Below are 20046 nucleotides of genomic sequence, written 5' to 3'. Positions count from 1 at the left end.
TCCCCCCTTCCTTCCACCGAGCCTCATCGCGAGTTGATCGGTTCTCCCCGCCGCTGTCCAAGTTCACACTGTCTTGCGGGCACCAATCCCCGTGAAGTCGCATAACCTGCAGATCAGATTCCTTGGGCCAGACCCGGCTGTGAACCCGCTCCAAGCTGCTAGTAGCATGGCCCTTCCCGTAATACCTGTCAAACCCATCAAGTGGGCTGTAGTGCTGTAAGCCCAATTGATTTTCCTGAACCTCATTTTGTTGCACTTGGGCCAATAAGGTTTTAGGAACCACATGCACCTCCCTCTGCCCCACATACCTCATAATACTAGTTACATCTGCATCAGCATCACCCCTCCCATGTTCCATATCCCATGACAACGTTCTCTCTGAATCAACGTCCTTACCGTTAGCTGAAGATCCCGCATATCCAGCCTTCGTCACCTTGGGACCAACTTCCGTATTTGTAGCACTTCTGAATTTGAAATTCAAAAGTTTGTTATGCCACTCGTCCAATTCTTCCAAGAAAATTACCCCTCGACCCTTCTCCGTACCTTCCTCCCGTACCGGTAGCGTCACCAACTCCTCCGCCGCATCCCATCCTCCCAGCGGTGCTTGACGACCATGATCACCATCAGTACTGTCCTCTCCGGTAACACAACCGCCTCCAGAACCGCTTCCTTGGTTACCTTCCATCTCCGCCACCGGTGCCCTACCCAGGACGGGGTGAGCCCCGCAGTCCATCTCCGTGACCATGACATCAAACATAGCCTTACCTACAGAGATGCCGATTCTTTCACGGATGACCGCAAATCTGCTCGTCTCAATCAATACCCGGCCTACTCTATAGGATTCTCCTGACATAATTGCACGATCACAACCCACCACTTCCCCCCACTGTTCCCCAATAGTCCGGAAAGTGGCTTCAGCCCAAGCATGTATCGGAACCCCAGTGCATTCGATCCAAACTCCTCGTTTATCACATCGGTCAGTCTCACTCCACCGACCAATTCTACAGAATGCCTTCAAGAGACCATTCATGTTGAGTCTGAGAGCCTCATCCACGTCCCGACTACTAGCAAAGATAAGCAATGCTTTGTGCGCTCCCAGCTCGCACACCTTCACTATCCCAGCCGTAATCAATGGCTGTTATAGTAGTTCCAACAAGGCTCCTGTGCATCCAGTCCAAATTACGTTCCACCACCGAAGCTTGTACCACCATGCCCTCCTTAGCCTCCAAGTCCTTCCTCGAGCACCCTTCTTGGGGTTCTCTCCCAGGCTCCTGACTCATTCTCCAGGCCAACTGATCCTTGCTCCATGCAGAATGTGCCCCGTAGTCCACTACCCTTGCTGCCTCAAGAGTCCCGTTCTTTGCAAGAATGTGCCCGGTATTAACCATTGTATTTCCCGTATCCTTCCTCATATAAGTACTGACCCGCACCTCCTTCCCCTTCGAGCCATCTCTCCTAAAGCGAGCCTCTCCGACGAAAATCTCCTTTCCCCTTAAACGCGTCCGATTCATATCTGCGATCGCCTTCAAGGCTCCCCCCTTCGTAGTATACCGGATAAACGCAAACAAATACACCACCCCACCTCGCGTCTTCCTCGACAAGTATATATCATTAATCCTCCCTGTCCATGAAAACAAACCGAACAACTCCTGTTTTGAAATGTCCCCCGGTAGCTTGTCCACAAAGATAGTGAATGAATCCTGTTCCAACTGAAGAAACTTGTCGCGGTTCCAAACCCTTGGGTCCTGCTCCCTCCTGGTGGTTCCCCACCCCACTCGCTCTCCTGCTCTCATACTCTCACGTTACTTCAACTTTTATTGAATAACACAATTTTTATTATTTTTTGGTTAGAGGCACAACACACACGCACTCTTAAGAGCACTGAGCACCTAATAATTTTATCAACGAGTATGTTATTAGCAAAATTAAAAGATACAATATCACACGTTTATGCAAAATTAAAGTGCATAATATTAGGGCAATTTGCTAAAGCTTACAAGCTTGTGAATTGTTGTTTTTAGATGAAAAGATTTGAATCAAGTTTAGAGAAAGAATCGAGATTGTTTACTTTATTCACTACTTCTCTTAAGTTGGATTAAGAAATGAGAGAGATCGGTACGATCTAATATGAAAAAATGGTGAGAATATTGTTAAAGTTTATTTTCAAATAAAGTTTGATTTAATTAGATTAAATAAAAATTAATTAAAAAAATAAAAAATAAAAAGATAAAGATTAAATTATACAGTTGGTCTCTACACTTTCAGTGAAATTGTAAATTGGTCCCTATATTTTAAAAGTTTATAATTGAGTCCATCTAAAGAATTAAAATTTATAATTTAGTCCCCACCGTTACTCCATCTTGCCTCTCTTCTTCGGCGACTTTTTCTTTTCTTCCAATCTCAATACTGAACACCGATAAATGGAAGAGAACAATTCCAATCCCAAACATGCTCAAAACGAACAATTCAATGTTTAAGAAGAAAATAACAATAAATCAACATAAAAATAGTAACTCAATTTATCAGTGGATTTGGTGCGGCGATGCGGCCGAGAGGCACGACGATAGTGAGCCGAGGTGAGAGACAGAAAGCGCAAAGGTTGGGGTGCCATTTTGAAAAGTGAAAAAGTGAGAGTGAGAGAGCTAGGGAGGGGCAGAGGTGGATTCCGATAGCTTAGAGAATTTTTGGTCATTTTCAAATAGTTAAATTATATGGTTGGTCTCCATATTTTTACTAAAATTACAAATTGGTCTTTATTTGTTAAACACGCATTCACATGTTTAAAATAGAGAATATGTTAAAAATATTCTGTTAAATCAAATACTTTTTGAACAACGGAGACTACTAAATTGTAAATTTTAATTTTTTTTTAGAAATTCAATTACAAATTTTTAAAATGTAAGAATCAATTTACAATTTCACTAAAAATATAAGGACCAATTGGATAATTTAACCAAAAATAAATGATCATTTTATCAAACTTTTAAATCAAATATTTTCACAATTTATTAAATACAAAAATTATTTATTATTTATAAAAAATAATATTTTTTAAGTATTTTTATTATATTTTTAAATAATTTAAAAATATTTTTATTGATAACAAAATTGAGAAATATTTGTTCGAGCCCAAAATAATTCGGGTGTTTACACTTAAATAAACTAATTTTTAGCTTACTAAAACGATAACAAAAAATCGCAGAATTAATAAGAAGAATTTCATAATAATATGGCTGGTGTTTCGTAGTTTACTGGAAATCGACGGGTTTCTGAAGTAGACGAATCTACAATAAGGATCTGTGTTTGCTGCGAAGGCATAAGAACAGAAAGCTAACGAACGAACGAACGAAGCAATCAGATCCAGTAACACAGTAGCTAGCAGCACAACTAAGTAGATTCCACCTTCATCATCTTCTTCAGATTTCCAAAATTCACAATAATAAAAGCCAGAAAAGAAGAAGAAAATGTTCAAATTTTTGAAAGAGGTAGTGGGTGGATCTGGGACAGGGTTGAAGGATCTGCCTTACAACATCGGCGAGGCTTACCCTTCCGCTTGGGGCTCTTGGGTTCATCACCGCGGCACCAACAAGGTACCCCCTCCTAATTATCCCACTCATTAGGATTATAATTACAATTATGATTATAATTATGATTGTAACTATTAATGATCGCCTAGTTTTAATGTTATAATACATGTTGCTTGATCTCATCTAGTTATATCACATAGCAATTAGCAACAATCGATCAATCATGTAGTTACTTAGTCGCTATATGAGTTGGTTAATTTGATTTAGGGTGATGTGCTTTTATGCTTTCTAGAACCAAGTTNCAAAAACAATTGATTTGATTCATGATGCACTTGCTCACTATTTGATTTTCTTGGTTGAGATTTAGCATGGAGCTTTCTGCATAGGACTTGCTAGATTGAATGATGATAGTCCTCTAAATTTCACGTTGATTTGGTTGATAATGCTACAGTTTTTGTCAAATTCAGGATGACGGGTCTCCGGTATCAATCTTCTCTCTGACTGGGAGCACCGCCCAGGATGGGCATTTAGCGGCGGGTCGAAATGGTGTCAAGCGACTCCGAACTGTGAGTTTCATCTTAAAGTTATGTTGTGTGCTGTCAGATTTTTAAAGGTTTGTGAGAGTTTCAGTTTCGTCGAAAATTCCCCTTTTTTTGAATGGTAGTGCTGGATTTCAGGTTAGGCATCCGAATATCTTGTCATTTCTTCATAGTACCGAAGTCGAAACCTATGATGGCGGTTCTCCCAAGGTTACCATCTACATTGTGACTGAACCTGTGATGCCACTTACGGACAAGATTAGGGAGCTAGGCCTTGAAGGTACACAAAGGTAAGAATGGGTTTCCTACTTCATAAGTTTCAGTTGTCAAGTGTTTATTTCAATTGCTCCAAACATTTCTTTTATGTTTTCTTTTTTATGGTCTACACTTTCTTAGTACTGTCATGTGTTAATCTGGTTTATGGAATTAAGTTAAAATTCACTTGTTAATATATTGATTATTGGGGCTGTAGGGATGAGTACTATGCTTGGGGTTTGCACCAAGTAGCTAAAGCTGTGAGCTTCTTAAATAACGATTGTAAACTTGTGAGTATTTGTGAGCTAAATGTGGTTTCTGGCTCTCATGTTCTTCTTTCTCATGATCATTAGTTTTGTTTTGTTATTCTTGACATACTTTGTCCGTTGCAGGTTCATGGTAATGTTTGCATGGCTAGTGTTGTCGTCACACAAACTTTGGACTGGAAACTCCATGCTTTTGATGTTCTATCGGAGTTTGATGGGAATAATGAAACTTCATCTACCTCAATGCTGGTAATTTCTTGATTGCTTGTACTACCCTGTATATATGTTAGCTATAGCATTACATTTTAAACCCCCCTTCTCTCTCTCTCTCTCTCTCTCTCTCATACATTAGGAACTCATCCTAGTGAAATAATTCCTCCAAGTAAGGCCACAAAATTTTTATATGAAATCTAAAAAGTTACCTTCCATTAATAGTTGAGTAGACTGAAGTGAGCCATCTGTAACCTGCTTTCCAGTTTCAGCCATCTGTTGTATACTTGCTGCATTTATGACAAAATTGACTGACATACTGGATGCTCCCTTGCAATTTTACTCTTTTTTGGCTAATTGCAAGGATTTCCTCTGATTTTGTTTTTTCAATTAAAAATTGAAGTAGTTAAAATAAATATGGTCTCATGTTTTCCATTCAGCAATATGCATGGCTTGTTGGGGCACAATACAAACCAATGGAGCTGGTAAAATCGGACTGGGCTGCAATTAAGAAGTCTCCTCCGTGGTCCATTGATTCCTGGGGCATGGGTATGTTATATGCTGACCCTTTATATTCTTAATAAATAACACAATATAATAGCAATTTGGAATATAAGGACGATCCAGTGTTTTTCTATTTGTTTTTCCTTGCATGCCGATGGTGACAACTTTCATTTGCTATCGATGCCAGTTAGTATCCCATTTAGCACATGGCCATCACTTATGTTTCGAAACTTATTCTTCAGTTAGACCTGTTGCTTCTCTGCTTCTGTAAATATACATACTATTAAGTTTTGATTTCTAGTTTGTGAAATTCTTGCGGTTAGAGTTATAAAAACTAAACCTTGAACTTTCACTTAATTGTTTAAGTTTCTTGGAGAGTTGGTCCTTGGCATGCTAGATGAACTGTGGTTAGTATTTCTTTCCGGCCACCTCCATTGTTCTAAATAAAGTGAGCTTCAGCACAGTGAGCGAGTGTTTGCATTGTTCATGCTTAAGGTCTAGATTGGTATACGGTGAAGGTTGTGTTTAGGATATACAAGCCAATGTCCAACCTTGCACAACATATTAAGCTTTTGAGGAGTGGGTCTTTGACGCATGCCTACATACTTGCCAACTTTGGGGCCTCAATTAGTTCTTGCTTTGTGGGGAACAGATCATATGGTATGTTTGGATAACTATAATGAATGGAATAATAAAAACCATTTTATTAGTTATCCAAACATTTTTCTTAACATAAATGTTCTTTGAATTATGAGTTAGTAACCTTAGTTTAACTTATGTGACACATGTTGTAGGTTCACAGAACATTTTTTGCCCCATTATATATTAGTATTTTACCTGTTCCAAGTGCACTTCCCTCATTCTGGTTTTTTAGGTTGTCTAATCTATGAGATATTCTCTGGCACGAGATTGGGAAAAACAGAGGAGTTGCGCAACACAGGCTCCATTCCAAAGGTCAGCTTACTTAGGAATTTATCGGTTTGTTTTTATATTTTAGTTATGGCTGTGTGCAAAGACTAAGGGTGGTTTTAGTCTGTTGTGATTGATTTACATCTTATTCTAATGGAATAGTCGTTCTTCATCTTTGTCCCCCCCCCCTCTCTCAGTCTCTGCTTCCAGATTACCAGCGACTACTGAGTTCCATGCCTTCTCGTAGATTAAATACTTCAAAGCTTATAGAAAACAGTGGTAGGTGCTCTGCTCTTTGATATATTTATAGTTAAACAACATTTCTTTATCTTGATATTATCATAAGCTTGGTGATATTAGTTTGATTTGTAGCTTGTAATGGCTCTTGGCTACTTAAAGCCTTTACTTGTTATATTGAGGTCTTCAGAGGCATAAATTTGACCAATATGTTATTGTTAATAAATAAATGGTTTAGCAATCTATTCTTAGCTAGCATAAGGCTTTTGTTGGAAGTTCCTTGTTTAATCAGTTCTAAAGGTTGTACTTTGTCATAATCATGCTGCAGTTAAAGTCTGCCATGTGTTGTATAACTCTAAACCTAAACCTTAAACCCTACTTTTTGATGGTATGCGCACCAATATATTTTGTTGTGTTTAGGGTATTATATATGTGTACTGAGGGTTATTCTTAATATGATAGGGTCATATCATATTGCAGAATTTGCCTGTGTAAACTGATTTTAGCATCTGTTACTGCTTATATATATGATTGTAAACTCTCCTGCTCAACTATTTATAGACAAGAAAAAAGAAAAGATGGTGATTCACATTTTTAGAGCCTATACACGTATTGAGATTATCGTTTAGATGATAGAGTCATGTTTGAGCACATTATATAATATACATTGATTTCCGCTATTTCCTTTATCAACAATCTATAGCACATCCAGAGTTTCCCCTTGTTTCAATAGTTCTCACCTGATTGAATCCCTTATCTAATTCTCCGTGATCCTTGTATTTAATTTGTGTTGATCCCTTATGGATTTGCAGAGTATTTTCAAAATAAGTTGGTTGATACAATACATTTCATGGAAATTCTGAGTTTGAAAGATAGTGTTGAGAAAGACACCTTCTTCCGCAAGCTTCCAAATTTAGCAGAGCAGCTTCCTCGTCCAATTGTATTGAAGAAGGTAAATCTCTTTGGAAGTTATAATTTTACAATTCATATCAACCTCATTTAATACCAATTGATTATGTCACTCGTTTTCGGTGTTCACAGTTACTTCCTTTATTAGCTTCTGCCCTTGAATTTGGTTCAGCTGCTGCCCCTGCTTTGACTGCACTTTTGAAAATGGGTTCCTGGCTTTCTGCTGAGGAGTTTCGTGTCAAGGTATCAGTTTTTTCACTTTTTCCTCTTTCTTTAATAAAGTACTATATTCCTTCTGATTCAGTATTCATCATTATAATTTAATATTAGGTGCTTCCAACAATTGTTAAACTATATGCCTCTAATGACCGATCTATTAGAGTTGCCCTACTTCAACATATTGATCAATATGGAGAGTCATTAACAGCACAAATTGTTGATGAGCAGGTATGTGATTCTTTTTCTGTCCTCCTCTTGTTACATCAAGAAAGATTCTCAACTACAATATGATTACTTTGCAATTATTGTTGACGCTTATCGGCTTATGTTCAGGTTTACCCTCATGTTGCTACTGGGTTCTCTGATACATCTGCTTTTTTAAGGGAGCTGACTCTCAAATCCATGCTAACTCTGGCTCCAAAGGCATGCTTTCTTTTGTATTCATGTTAGAAAATTATGCATTATCTCTGGTTTTACTTGAATTTTTATGTTTTCTTCATAATTGCAGCTGTCTCAAAGGACAATTTCAGGGTCGTTATTAAAGTATCTGTCAAAGTTACAGGTACTGCTTAAACCACTAAAGTTTGGGGAGTTATAGATTAGTTGCCTCTGGTGACTGAGGAAGTGAAGCATATGATAGCTTTCTTTTAGCTTTGTGTTAACAGTTTATAACTGCTAAATTCGTTTCAAATTGGAGCATTTGACCCTGCGTTAACTACTAACATGGGATGCTTGTTCACTGGGCTACCCTTTTAATTTTTTTTAAATGAAATTTTTTTTTTTTTAACTCTTTCCGGTTTTCCAATTTAAACTTTATAAACCTGAAACTTGCTTTGTAGGTTGATGAAGAACCAGCTATACGAACAAATACCACCATCTTGTTGGGAAATATTGCAACCTACTTAAATGATGGGGTATGATCTAAATGATATCTGTAAACTCAAATAGAATTGGTTTACTATATTTTATTTTATGATAGTAGCTTATGTTTCACTGTTGAGTTTACTGATGGCTTAATAACTATCTTTGCAGACAAGAAAAAGAGTGTTGATTAATGCATTTACTGCTCGTGCTTTGCGTGATACTTTTCCTCCTGCTAGAGCAGCAGGTAACTCAATCATACACATCTATTAGTGTTTTTATTCAGTTGTTCTTGTTCAGCTGATAAATTCTTCAAGCAGTATTTTCTGACCATTTTAACTTTACTTGGTCAGGCATTATGGCTTTATGTGCCACCAGTTCCTACTATGACATTACTGAAGTTGCAACGCGTATTCTTCCTAATGTTGTTGTACTCACAATTGATCCTGACAGGTTACATCTTTTTTTTTCTTTCTTTATTTCTTTCCAGAAAAAAACATTTCATTAGAAGTCGAAGAGAATGGTTAATCGGTTATTATTTCCTTAGATCCCTTTTGCTATTTGTACATGAAGGAGTTCTCTAGTAAATTGATATATGCGATTATTTAATATCTTTTAATGGGTTCACTTAGTTTTTCATCATACAATTGTACTAGCATTGCTGCAAGATTCTCTTTTTGATTTCCGTTTTCAAATTCCAGTCTGTTGTAGGGGAATGTTCATGATGAATGTTCCTTTGTGTGAGCATTTATTTGTGCGCTATGTGGTGCTTTGGTTGTTTTGTGTGTTCAGATTCCAAATAGATATCATTCTTATGATCAGATCTTTAGTTATTTCTCCTTTTCAAGACACTGATTATGTTATCCTTGTCATGTTCCAAATAGTGATGTTCGAGCTAAGGCATTTCAAGCTGTTGATCAATTTTTACAGATAGCGAAGAATTATTATCAGAAGGTAAATTCTGAAGTTTTTCATCTTTAATTCAGATGCTTGACTGTAAGTAAATCTTATGTGTATGGACATACTCTTAGCTAAACTGGTTTCTTATGTATTTGCGGTTTATCCTCTATGGCCTGCATCCATCATGAATGACTAGCATGTACAGAGGTGCAGTATTGGGGCTCTTAACTGCATAGATATAGTTTAGTGTTGGACTGGTTGAGCAACTTTTTTATTTTTGTTGACTGGCTTCTAAATTAAATATTTTTTGTGGTGATAATTTTTTGTTGGCGCCTTTTATTGCTGATCTGTGATACTGAATTTCTGATGGTCATGTTCTTTTCTGTTCTCTCTTCCAGACAAATGTAGCAGAGGGTGCTGCAGCTGCAGGCATGGGAAGCTCGTCTGTTCCAGAAAATGCTGGCTTACTTGGGTATGTCCGTGCAAATTTTATTGGCTTGTCAGTTAACAAGTTAAAGATTAAGAGAAAGCAAGAATGTCACTAAACATTTTTTGGCATTAGCTTTTCTTATTATGATTATTTAGCTGCAGTACCCCGTCTATTAATGTCAAAGAAATTCAGCAAATAGTAGCTAATTCTTAAATTCTTGTCTACTTTGTTTTGGTACTGTTTTCGTTAATATGTAATCTCTTGTAGTCTGCTTTTGAAAACTTGATTCAGTGGCCACATAAATAAATATATGAATATGATAACTAGGGAGGATCACCAATGATAACGTACATGGTAGCATAGGAAAGCATGAGATATCTCTTATATTCTCAAAGGCGAGTGTGCATGTCAACATAGAGTACCTGATATTTCTCCTTGTTTAACATGATTGATTCTTCCCGTCGTCTTTGTGTTCCTGACTAAACTCTTTTCACTCCACAGATGGGCTATGAGCTCGTTGACCCTGAAGGGTAAACCTTCTGATCATCATGCTCCAGTTGCTTCAGCAACTACTAGCACACGTACACAAACAACTTCTAGTGCCAGCTCAGGTATGCTAAATGATCAGTGTGCTTGTGTGTTTTTGGGTACTAGTGTCTCAAGCATTTACTTATTTTGAACCTGATCTGCTTATTGCATAATCTAAATTTGTGTCATGAATTGCATCAAGCTGTTTTGATTAGTCTTTACTTTCGCACTGAACATCTACAACATGCGGGAGGGTTCCACCCTGCTTATCATTTAGATAATTTCAAATGCTAATGATGCCTTCCAATTAGCCTTAGTCAATCATACTAGTTAACCAGAATAATGCTAAAACTAGCTATTTAGAGAATAAAAAATTGACTTCCTGGAATGACAAATGTATGTGTTAGGATTAAGATAATGGAACTTCCTCTAAAACAATGAAATTATCTGAGAAAAGTTTCTTAAAGGATTTGTTGTCTCTCCCCTTTTTCTTTGAGAGGGTATCTGAAGATTGAACTGTTCTTACTATATAACTGATGAAGCCACCATACAGTTTGGTTTATTAACTTTGGGTATCGCTCCTTTCATGTCCATTTTCTTTTATGTCAAATGCCGTACCTGCTGTTAGAGACAGTCTAATCTGTGCTGTTATTAACCATAACTTTCTCATCTTTACAATGTTTTATTTATTCTCTTGGTTTGTAATAACCAATATATATTCCTATATGACATTGTAGGCTTATTAGTTGTAATATTTTATTTTAGTCTTACATGATACATTTCTAGATTCTACCACAAGTAACAGTCACCTCTCCTTTAGTTTATCCATTTATCTTAGATTATCTATTTTACATCCCTCTATTTTGTCATTATTTTGTACGACAAACACAAGATGCTTATTAATGTATGTTACTTGTGGTATGATATGATTTTTAATTTTAACGTTTAAGCTAAAATTACTGTTACTCTTGTTAAACTTACATTTCATTTATTCCAACATATTTCTACTTAAATGAAATCGTGTGCTTCCAAAACTCATCTGCATACCTCTTACTTCTCATTTGTGATGATTTTTAAATGAAGGGGAGGATAAGTAAATGGAGAAGTGTGAGGAGAAGGCAAAACTGAACCCGTTATTTTTTCTTCCTTATTTGATTTGTTGACGTTATCTTGCTTTATTAGAAAGGTTTCCTTCTATTAGTTGGTTTTAGGTCTAACATGTTTATTTCTTTTTGCATTTTGTGTATTCTAGCTGTAGAAACACCATCAACAGTACCTGTTCGAGTAAGCTCCTCAACTGATTTTGCTGAACAGCCTGCTCCTCCATCCCCTACATCAACGGATGGTTGGGGGGAACTAGAGAACGGAATTGATGAAGAGCATGAAGATGACAAAGATGGGTGGGGTGATCTGGAACCACTAGAAGAATCGAAGCCAGCTCCGGCTCTTGCAAACATTCAAGCAGCTCAACGGCGGCCAGTTACTCAACCTGTTGCACAGACAAAACTAGGTATCAAGTATTCAAGTGTTAATGTTCTGGTTTGGAAATATGAATGAGATATTGAAAGTCATGTATACTATGTGCGTGTGTGTGTGAATTCTTTCTGCATGTTTGCACCAAATGAATGGATTGGCCTTTACTAAATTCGGGAATTAAAGCAGAACGCACTTTGAGCTTTTGTTGTTTGTTAGATGGCATTGAATTTGATAATTATCTTGAGAAATACCGTTATGTTTCAGGGATTCTACTGTTTTATAATTAGTGATCCGTATAATTTGGTTGATTGTTTGCTCGTGTTAATCGAGTGGGTTTTCTTATTTATATTTCTTTCAGCCTCAAATTCGAGAAGCAAAAGTACACCGAAGTTGAACGAAGATGATGAATTGTGGGGTTCCATAGCAGCTCCTGCTCCGAAAACATCAAAACCTTTAAATTTGAAACCAAATGCAACTGATGATGATGACCCCTGGGCCGCTATTGCTGCTCCTGCACCCACCACTAAGGTCAAACCCTTGGCAGCAGGCCGAGGCCGGGGAGCCAAACCAGCTGCTCTAAAATTAGGTGCTCAGAGGATAAACCGAACATCATCATCTGGGATGTAAAGCAAATTGCCAGACAACAAAAGGAGTAAGGAAAAATGTCGAATCTGCAGGTTAACATTTCCTTCTGGCCGCTGGTGATCATGTTAAAATAGAAGAAACTTCTATGGTATATGAATTTCAATTGTGCTTTCTATTGGCTTAGTTGATTTGTAATATTCTTTCATAGATAATGATTTTATTTGAAGGGAAATCTTAAGGGCAGCATAATGGCTGTGTGGTATTTTCACCATATGTTTTGGGGGCATGTCTAAATTTTCTTGTGTTGAACAAGCAACATTTTAGAGGCAATGTAATTAGTTTCTGTTATAGGAAAGTTTTGGGTTAAACGTGTACTTAAACCTTTTCAATATCGGATGGATCAAATACACTGTATTCTTTGATGCACATTACTAGTGATTAGTGTCATACGGTAATTGACAACCCATGTGTGCGTCTTAAAGGCTATTAACACTATTAATATTAATATACTCAATATTGTTCAAAAAAAATTTTCGTACACACAAAATGTCAATCATTAAATTAATGATTAATTATTATATATTTGTATATCAATATATGGTTTGACAACACAACATAGGGTGCTCGTCATGGATTTTTGCGTCGAGCAAAAGTTAAGGAAAAGACATCATACGAAGAACCCAAGGACGAGGTGGTGGCGGATGAAAGGTGAGGAACAAAGAAGCTTCCTAAGACGGGTAGGAGAAGAGGCAAAGTGGAATGGAAATGGAAGCGCGGAAGAGATGTGGAGGGAGATGGCAGAAGTTATTAGAAGAACAGCAAAAGAAAGTTTTGGTGAATCCAAAGGAATAGGACCAAGAGACAAGGAGTCCTGGTGGTGGAATGCGAGCATACAAGAAAAGATAAAGATAAAAAGGGAATGCTTTAAAGAGTGGTCTTTATGCCGCAATGCAGATAACTGGGAAAAATATAAGGCGGCTAAGAAAGAGACAAAAGTGGCTGTAAGTGAAGCAAGAACAAGAGCATATGAGGGTCACTACCAGTCTTTGGGCACGAAAGAAGGAGAAAAAGGTATATATAGAATCGCAAAGAGCTGGGAAAGAAGAACGAGAGATTTGGATCAGGTTAAGTGCATAAAGGATAAGGATGGAGAGGTGTTGGCTCAAGAGGAGAAGATTAATGAAAGGTGGAAGAGTTACTTGTACGAGTTATTTAATGAGGTACAGAAGACTCTTCCGAGCCTTGGTCGATTATGCACAAGGAAAGAAGATCAAAACTTTGACTACTATCGAAGGATTCGAGACTTCGAGGTAAAAGAGGCTCTAAAGCAGATGAAAAATGGCAGGGCAGTAGGACCTGATAATATCCCGATTGAGGTTTGGAAGGGTCTTGGAGAAAAAGGCATCAACTGGTTAACCATGCTTTTTAATGAGATTTTAAGGTCAAAGAAGATGCTTGATGAGTGGAGAAAGAGCACCTTGGTACCTATCTACAAGAATAAGGGGGATATACAAAGTTGCGAAAACTATAGAGGGATTAAGCTTATGAGTCATACTATGAAGTTGTGGGAAAGGGTGATAGAACGGAGGTCGAGAAAAGAGACACAAGTAACAGAGAACCAATTTGGATTTATGCCAGGCAAATCTACCACTGAAGCGATATACCTATTAAGAAGGATGATGGAGAGGTATCATAGTAATAAAAGGGATCTACATATGGTGTTTATTGATTTGGAAAAAGCGTATGATAGGGTACCAAGGGAGGTCTTATGGAAGGTTTTAGAAAAGAGGAAAGTAAGGATCGCATATATTCGGGCAATTAAAGACATGTATGATGGGGCCACAACTAGTGTGAAGACCCAAGGTGGTGTGACAGAGGAATTTCCTATTGGTATAGGATTACACCAGGGATCATCCTTAAGTCCATACCTTTTCACATTAGTCTTGGAAATACTCACAGAGCACATCCAAGAACTTGTGCCATGGTGCATGCTTTTTACCAATGATATCGTCCTTATGGGAGAGTCAAGGGAAGACCTAAATAAGAAGTTGGAGTTATGGAGAGAAGCTCTAGAAGTGTATAGTCTGCGCATAAGCCGTAGCAAGACGGAATATATGGAATGTAAGTTCAGTTTGAGAAGGGAAAACCTCAATATAGAGGTGAAGATTGGAGAAAACACCCTACGAAAAGTTAAAAATTTTAAGTATCTTGGGTGCATCATACAGGACAATGGAAAGATTGAACAGGATGTAAATCATAGGATCCAAGCAGGTTGGTCAAAATGGCGGAGTACATCTGGTTTTATATGCGACAAAAAAGTGCCTTTAAAACTTAAAGGTAAATTCTATCGCACCGCTATAAGACCGGCTATGCTGTATGGTACGGAGTGTTGGGCGGCTAAAGGGGAGCACGAACATAAGCTGAGTGTGGCAGAGATGAAGATGTTGAGATGGATGAGTGGTCATACGCGATTGGATAAAATAAGGAATGAAGATATAAGGGAGAGAGTTGGAGTAGCACCCATTGTGGAAAAGATGGTTGAATCGCGTCTCAGGTGGTTTGGACATGTGAGAAGAAGACCGATAGAACATCCAGTCAGGAGGGTGGATGAGATGGAAGATGGACAAAGGGCGAAAGACATATGAAGATCTAAGAAGACTATCCATGAGGTGGTCAAACGAGACCTACATGTAAACGGTCTCTCTTTAGACATGATACAAGACAGAGCACAATGGCATCGTTTGATTCATGTAGTCGACCCCACTTAGTGAGACAAGGCTTTGTTGTTGTTGTTGTATATCAATATATGGGGGATTTAATTGATTTTTAATATATATCTTATATTTAAATATATATTTTATACAAATAATTGATTTGATGGTTGGTCTTTAGTGTATATGAGCATGATTGTTCTTAAAGTTTTCTTGTTTGATTCTTGAAAACAACTTATTTAATAGGATAAGTTTGATTATGTCTTAAAGGGATTAAGTAATTTCAAGAATAAATTTTTAATGAAAATTTCTAGCAAAAATATCAAGAAAAAGTATTTCAAGAAAAAATTACATCATGATAGATTCTACATGTTAAAATCTATTATAAATTAATATTGAACAAGAAAAATAATGATAATATTCATAATAGTAAGTATTCGAATATAATGAAAATTATATTTTTAGTTTGATTTATTTTGAATTTCATCTAAAGTAATAAATTATATAAATTATGAGTATAAATAAGTGCTTCGGATAAGTCAACCCTAGAAGGAAAACTAAGAGTACCAAAGTGGGGAAACAGGAAGGAGAAGACAAAGTTGGCATAATATCACCTTGGCCTACAATATGTTAAGAGAGCAAGATCATCGAATAATATACTTATATATAACAAAGTGTTGTAAAATAAATAAATAAGGAAGAGAAATAAATATAAAATAAAAAAATGTAAATAAAAAATTTCAGTATTAATATTCTCTAATATTATTATCTCAATATAATAGACATAATTCATATATGTTTTGATAATTCACTCTTTTATAGCATACATATATATAAAAAAGTGTTTTATTCTAGTATTTTGTGTATCTCTTATCTACTACTCTATTTATACACTCACAAGGAGCATTATTTTCAAATCTCATTAAATTCAATCTCTCTTAATAACATGAGTCTTTCAACATTGAAAAATTGAGCCACTCATATTGTGAAAGAAGTCATGGACATCCATATCACAACACTCCTCTTTGGATGTTCATTTAGGATTATACCTCACTAAAGTCTTACAAAAGAAAATTTCAATGGGAAAAAATTTTAATGAAGGAACATGAGTACACTATCCTTTGTGATAAAAAATGTCTCGTTAAAAATCTTGTAAAAAAAAATCCAATAGGGATAAAAATCTGACTAAGAAAAAAAGAGTACAGTCTCCCCATCTTGTTGACATTATTTAATATTTTGAAATCAGTGCATCCCAATCTGACGTACCAATCTTTCAAAGGAGGATTTTGGAAGTGACTTTGTAAATAAATCTGCCAAATTATTGCTTGAGTTGATCTGTTGGACATTAATTGTTCCTTGATTTTGAAAGTCATGAGTGAAGAAGAATTTGGGAGAAATATGTTTTGTTCTATCAACTTTGATATATCTACCCTTAAGTTGAGCAATACATGCTGTATTATTTTCAAACAAAATAGTTGGAGCTATTTTATGATCAATCAGTCTACATGATAACAGAATATATTGGATTAAACTCTTAAACCAAAAATACTCGTGACTTACTTCATGTATCGCTAGTATTTCAGCATGATTAGAGGATGTTGTGGCTATCGTCTGTTTTTGTAGACCTCCATGATATAGCTGTATCACCATATGTGAATAGGTATCCTTTTTGAGACCTTCCTTTGTATGGATCAGACAATTATCCTGCATCTGTATAGTCAATTAATTGTGACTTGGATTCATATGGATAAAATAGTGCCATATCAACAGTTCCATGAAGATATTGAAAATTTTGTTTGATTCCTTTCCATGTCTTTTGATTGGAGAGGAACTATACATTGCTATTAAATTCACAACAAATGATATATCAGGTCATGCATTATTAGCAAGATACATTAGTGCACCAATGGCACTGAGATATGGGACCAAAGATATCTTCATTTTCTTCTTTAGGACAGAATTGATCCTTTTTCACATCCAAAGACCTTACAATAATTGGGGTATTTAATGGATGTGACTTATCCATATAAAATCTCTTCAAGATCTTTTCTGTTTATGTTGTTTGATGAATAAAGATCCTATTGTTTGTATGGTCGATCTGCAGGCCGAGGCAAAATTTGGTATTTCCAAGATCTTTTATCTCAAACTCTTCTTTTAGAGCTTTTATGATGGTTGGAATCTCTTCAAGGATTCCAATGATATTTAATTTATCAACGTACACAGCAATTATAATAAACCCAGATGCAGATTTCTTTATAAAAACACATGGCAGATATTATCATTCTTGATTCCGTTTTTGGCCAGATACTAGATAAGACGATTATACCACATTCGTCCAAATTGTTTCAGACCATATAAAGATCTTTGCAATTTGAATGATTATAACTCCTGCAAATATTCATTGGATGGTTTAGATATCTTTAGTCCTTCAGAAATTTTTATATAGATATCACTATCTAATAATTTGCATAAATAAACTGTAACATCTTTACTATCAGAATGTCACGCTTCTGGCTGCGCCACTCTGATAACGAGAATATTACGACTTCTTCTATATACTAATAATAGAATAGGAGCCTTTGACTCAAATCTATATCGCTGTTTTCTTTGAAAAACCGAAAATACTTTTCTTAATGAATCACATATAACAAAATTATTAAACAAACCAGACTTCTTATATAAGTAACTTACAAATTATTATAGCATATATGTCATTACAACTCCTATTCCTCTTATAAAGATATAATAACAAAAGCGAGGAAAAACTATAATATATACAATAATATACAACACAATCAGATGCAAAGAAGAAACTCCTTAAACTCTTCATCCGTCTTGAAAAGGAAAATTTGTATGGGGTGAGAACATAGTCCTCACTGGTTCTCAGTAGAGGCTTTTAAGAATTGTCATAAGAGGATACGTATAAGAAAAGGATTGATTTCAACTATAGTGATTATCGCTCATCTTATGAATATATTCAAAACATTAATAATTAATTATCCAAAAATTGAAAGTTCACTTCTTTAGTTTAAAGAATTTCAAAACTCAATTAATATCTCATAACATAATCAATTTCAGCCTCTGGCCCAACATATAATCAAATCAACTCTGCCTCTGGTCCAAATCAAGCCAAAATATGGCCTCCGGCCCAACTCAAATCAAATCACCATAAAAAATCAGTCTCAAAATAGAGTCAATTACCGGTATCAAATAGTACAAGGCAAATTACACTTAGAGAACAATTATAGCCAATACCACATCCGGAACAACCTTCAGCGTCACCAGCACCAGCATAAGGGATCTATCATTTGTTCAAACATAGTTAAAACAATACAAGGAATGCACAATCATCCAATCTCATCAATCCCAATTTGAACCAACTTCAACAACATCAACCAATAACTTAGAATTCTCAACCTTTTCAAACAGTTTCAAACCAAACATTTCCTCAATATAAATATATATAAACCAGACTTCTAACGCAACTCAATTCTCAATATAAATATACCAATCGGATTTTCAAATCAAGATTTCATTAATTATCACAACACCAACTCAATCAATCAAGAATTCAATCAAGTAAACAATCACATTCTTTCAAAATAACTCAGTCAATCCATAAGACTCACATAATCACTGAAATATATTTTTGCATCAATATCGATTTATAACAATCTTGAAAATAAAATGAGTTTAAGGAAAGCGCCCTTACCTTGTTCGCGACTTAACACCGCGACAGACTCCATTTCTATTCTTATCTTGCAGCAGTGGCATCAATGCCGACCATCCCCACAGCAGCCACAACCTCTAAACACAACACGCAAGAACGTTATTTCAACCCTAAGACATTAACATCATAAAACCTTAGCAACATATAATAGAACAACGACTATAAAAGTTTTGAAGGAAAATAACTTATTGCACTAAGAAGGAATCGAGACAACGGAATGGCAACAACTCCCAAACAGCTCCGGTGAACTCCATCAGCGGCCGTTTTGACCACTACAATCCAAACAATGGCGGCGATAGCTTAGGGGAACAACCATGCGGCCCATGACAGCGGCGGTAGGGGACGGTGGTGCACGAAATTGTGATTCACACTTTTCACAATTCCGCACAACTAACCAGCAAGTGCACTGGGTCGTCCAAGTAATACCTTACGTGAGTAAGGGATGGAGATTGTCGGCTTGAAGAAAGCTATGGTCATCCTGTAAATCTTAGTCAGGCAGATTCAAATGGTTATGAGGTTTTGATATTTAAAAGATAAATAAAACATAAAATAAAATAAGATACTTATGTAATTCATCGGTGGGAATTTCAGATAAGCGTTTGGAGATGCTTTGTTGCTTCTGAACCTCTGCTTTGCTATTGTCTTCTTCCAATCATGCGTGCTCCCTTCCATGGCAAGCTGTATGATCCTCTCGGATGAAAAATACTAGGTACGATCTCTGCACGGCTAATCAATTGTCGGATTTCTCGTCTCGGATGAAAAATACCAGGTACAGCTACCGCATGGCTAATCATCTGTCGGTTCTCACTAGCGTCAGAATAGGATCTCTCTATCCTTTTACACACTGTCACTGCGCCCAACATTCGCAAGTTTGAAGCTCTTCACAGTCATCCCTTCCCAGATCCTACTCGGAATACCACAGACAAGGTTTAGACTTTCCGGATCTCAAGAATGCTGACAATGGTTCTAGCCTATACCACGAAGGTTCTAATCTCCCGGACTCGGTCCGTAGATCAGAGACCCAAGAGATTATACTCTGGCTGTCGTCCAATGACTACGTTAAACATCATGTAGATTGCTTGTGGTTGTCAGGCACGCGGATCTTGGCTAAGCGAGTAATGAAGATAGTGGGTGATTGTCACGGGTCACCCCTTCATTCTGACTTAACAGAATTAAATACAAGAGTATATCTTGGAGAAGAAGTAGGCATGAATTGAAATAAAAACAATAGTACTTGCATTAATTCATGA

At 36.6% G+C, this 20046-nt stretch overlaps 1 protein-coding gene across 2 annotated transcripts; it reads left to right on the top strand.

Moving 5' to 3' along the window:
- On the top strand, positions 3188 to 12810 carry LOC107617960 (N-terminal kinase-like protein). 2 transcript variants are annotated; one of them, XM_016319859.2, is made up of 21 exons: positions 3188 to 3590; positions 3995 to 4093; positions 4205 to 4356; positions 4539 to 4611; positions 4714 to 4836; positions 5238 to 5346; positions 6176 to 6255; positions 6408 to 6489; positions 7260 to 7399; positions 7489 to 7599; positions 7687 to 7803; positions 7909 to 7998; positions 8084 to 8137; positions 8415 to 8489; positions 8608 to 8683; positions 8790 to 8889; positions 9321 to 9390; positions 9735 to 9808; positions 10268 to 10377; positions 11547 to 11804; positions 12129 to 12810. In XM_016319859.2, the coding sequence occupies exons 1-21, from the start codon at positions 3465 to 3467 to the stop codon at positions 12395 to 12397; spliced, it is 2388 nt and encodes a 795-aa protein (XP_016175345.1). In that variant the 5' UTR covers positions 3188 to 3464; the 3' UTR covers positions 12398 to 12810. The 2 variants fall into 2 exon arrangements, with proteins under 2 accessions (XP_016175345.1, XP_020968231.1); XM_021112572.1 differs by having other exon boundaries at positions 3456 to 3590; positions 3979 to 4093.

This window comes from Arachis ipaensis, chromosome B09 (genome assembly GCF_000816755.2).
Source record: "Arachis ipaensis cultivar K30076 chromosome B09, Araip1.1, whole genome shotgun sequence".
In the NCBI taxonomy this organism is placed as follows: domain Eukaryota; kingdom Viridiplantae; phylum Streptophyta; class Magnoliopsida; order Fabales; family Fabaceae; genus Arachis; species Arachis ipaensis.
This window is presented reverse-complemented; position numbering and strand designations above follow the sequence as displayed.

What these genes read in the sequence shown, in the direction of transcription:
- LOC107617960 (XM_016319859.2), top strand. Translation starts at nt 3,465, where the DNA reads ATGTTCAAATTTTTGAAAGAGGTAGTGGGTGGATCTGGGACAGGGTTG. An exon ending in TAAATAACGATTGTAAACTT is followed by an intron (nt 4,612 to 4,713) that starts GTGAGTATTTGT and finishes TGTCCGTTGCAG; the next exon opens with GTTCATGGTAATGTTTGCAT. An exon ending in AACTTCTAGTGCCAGCTCAG is followed by an intron (nt 10,378 to 11,546) that starts GTATGCTAAATG and finishes TGTGTATTCTAG; the next exon opens with CTGTAGAAACACCATCAACA.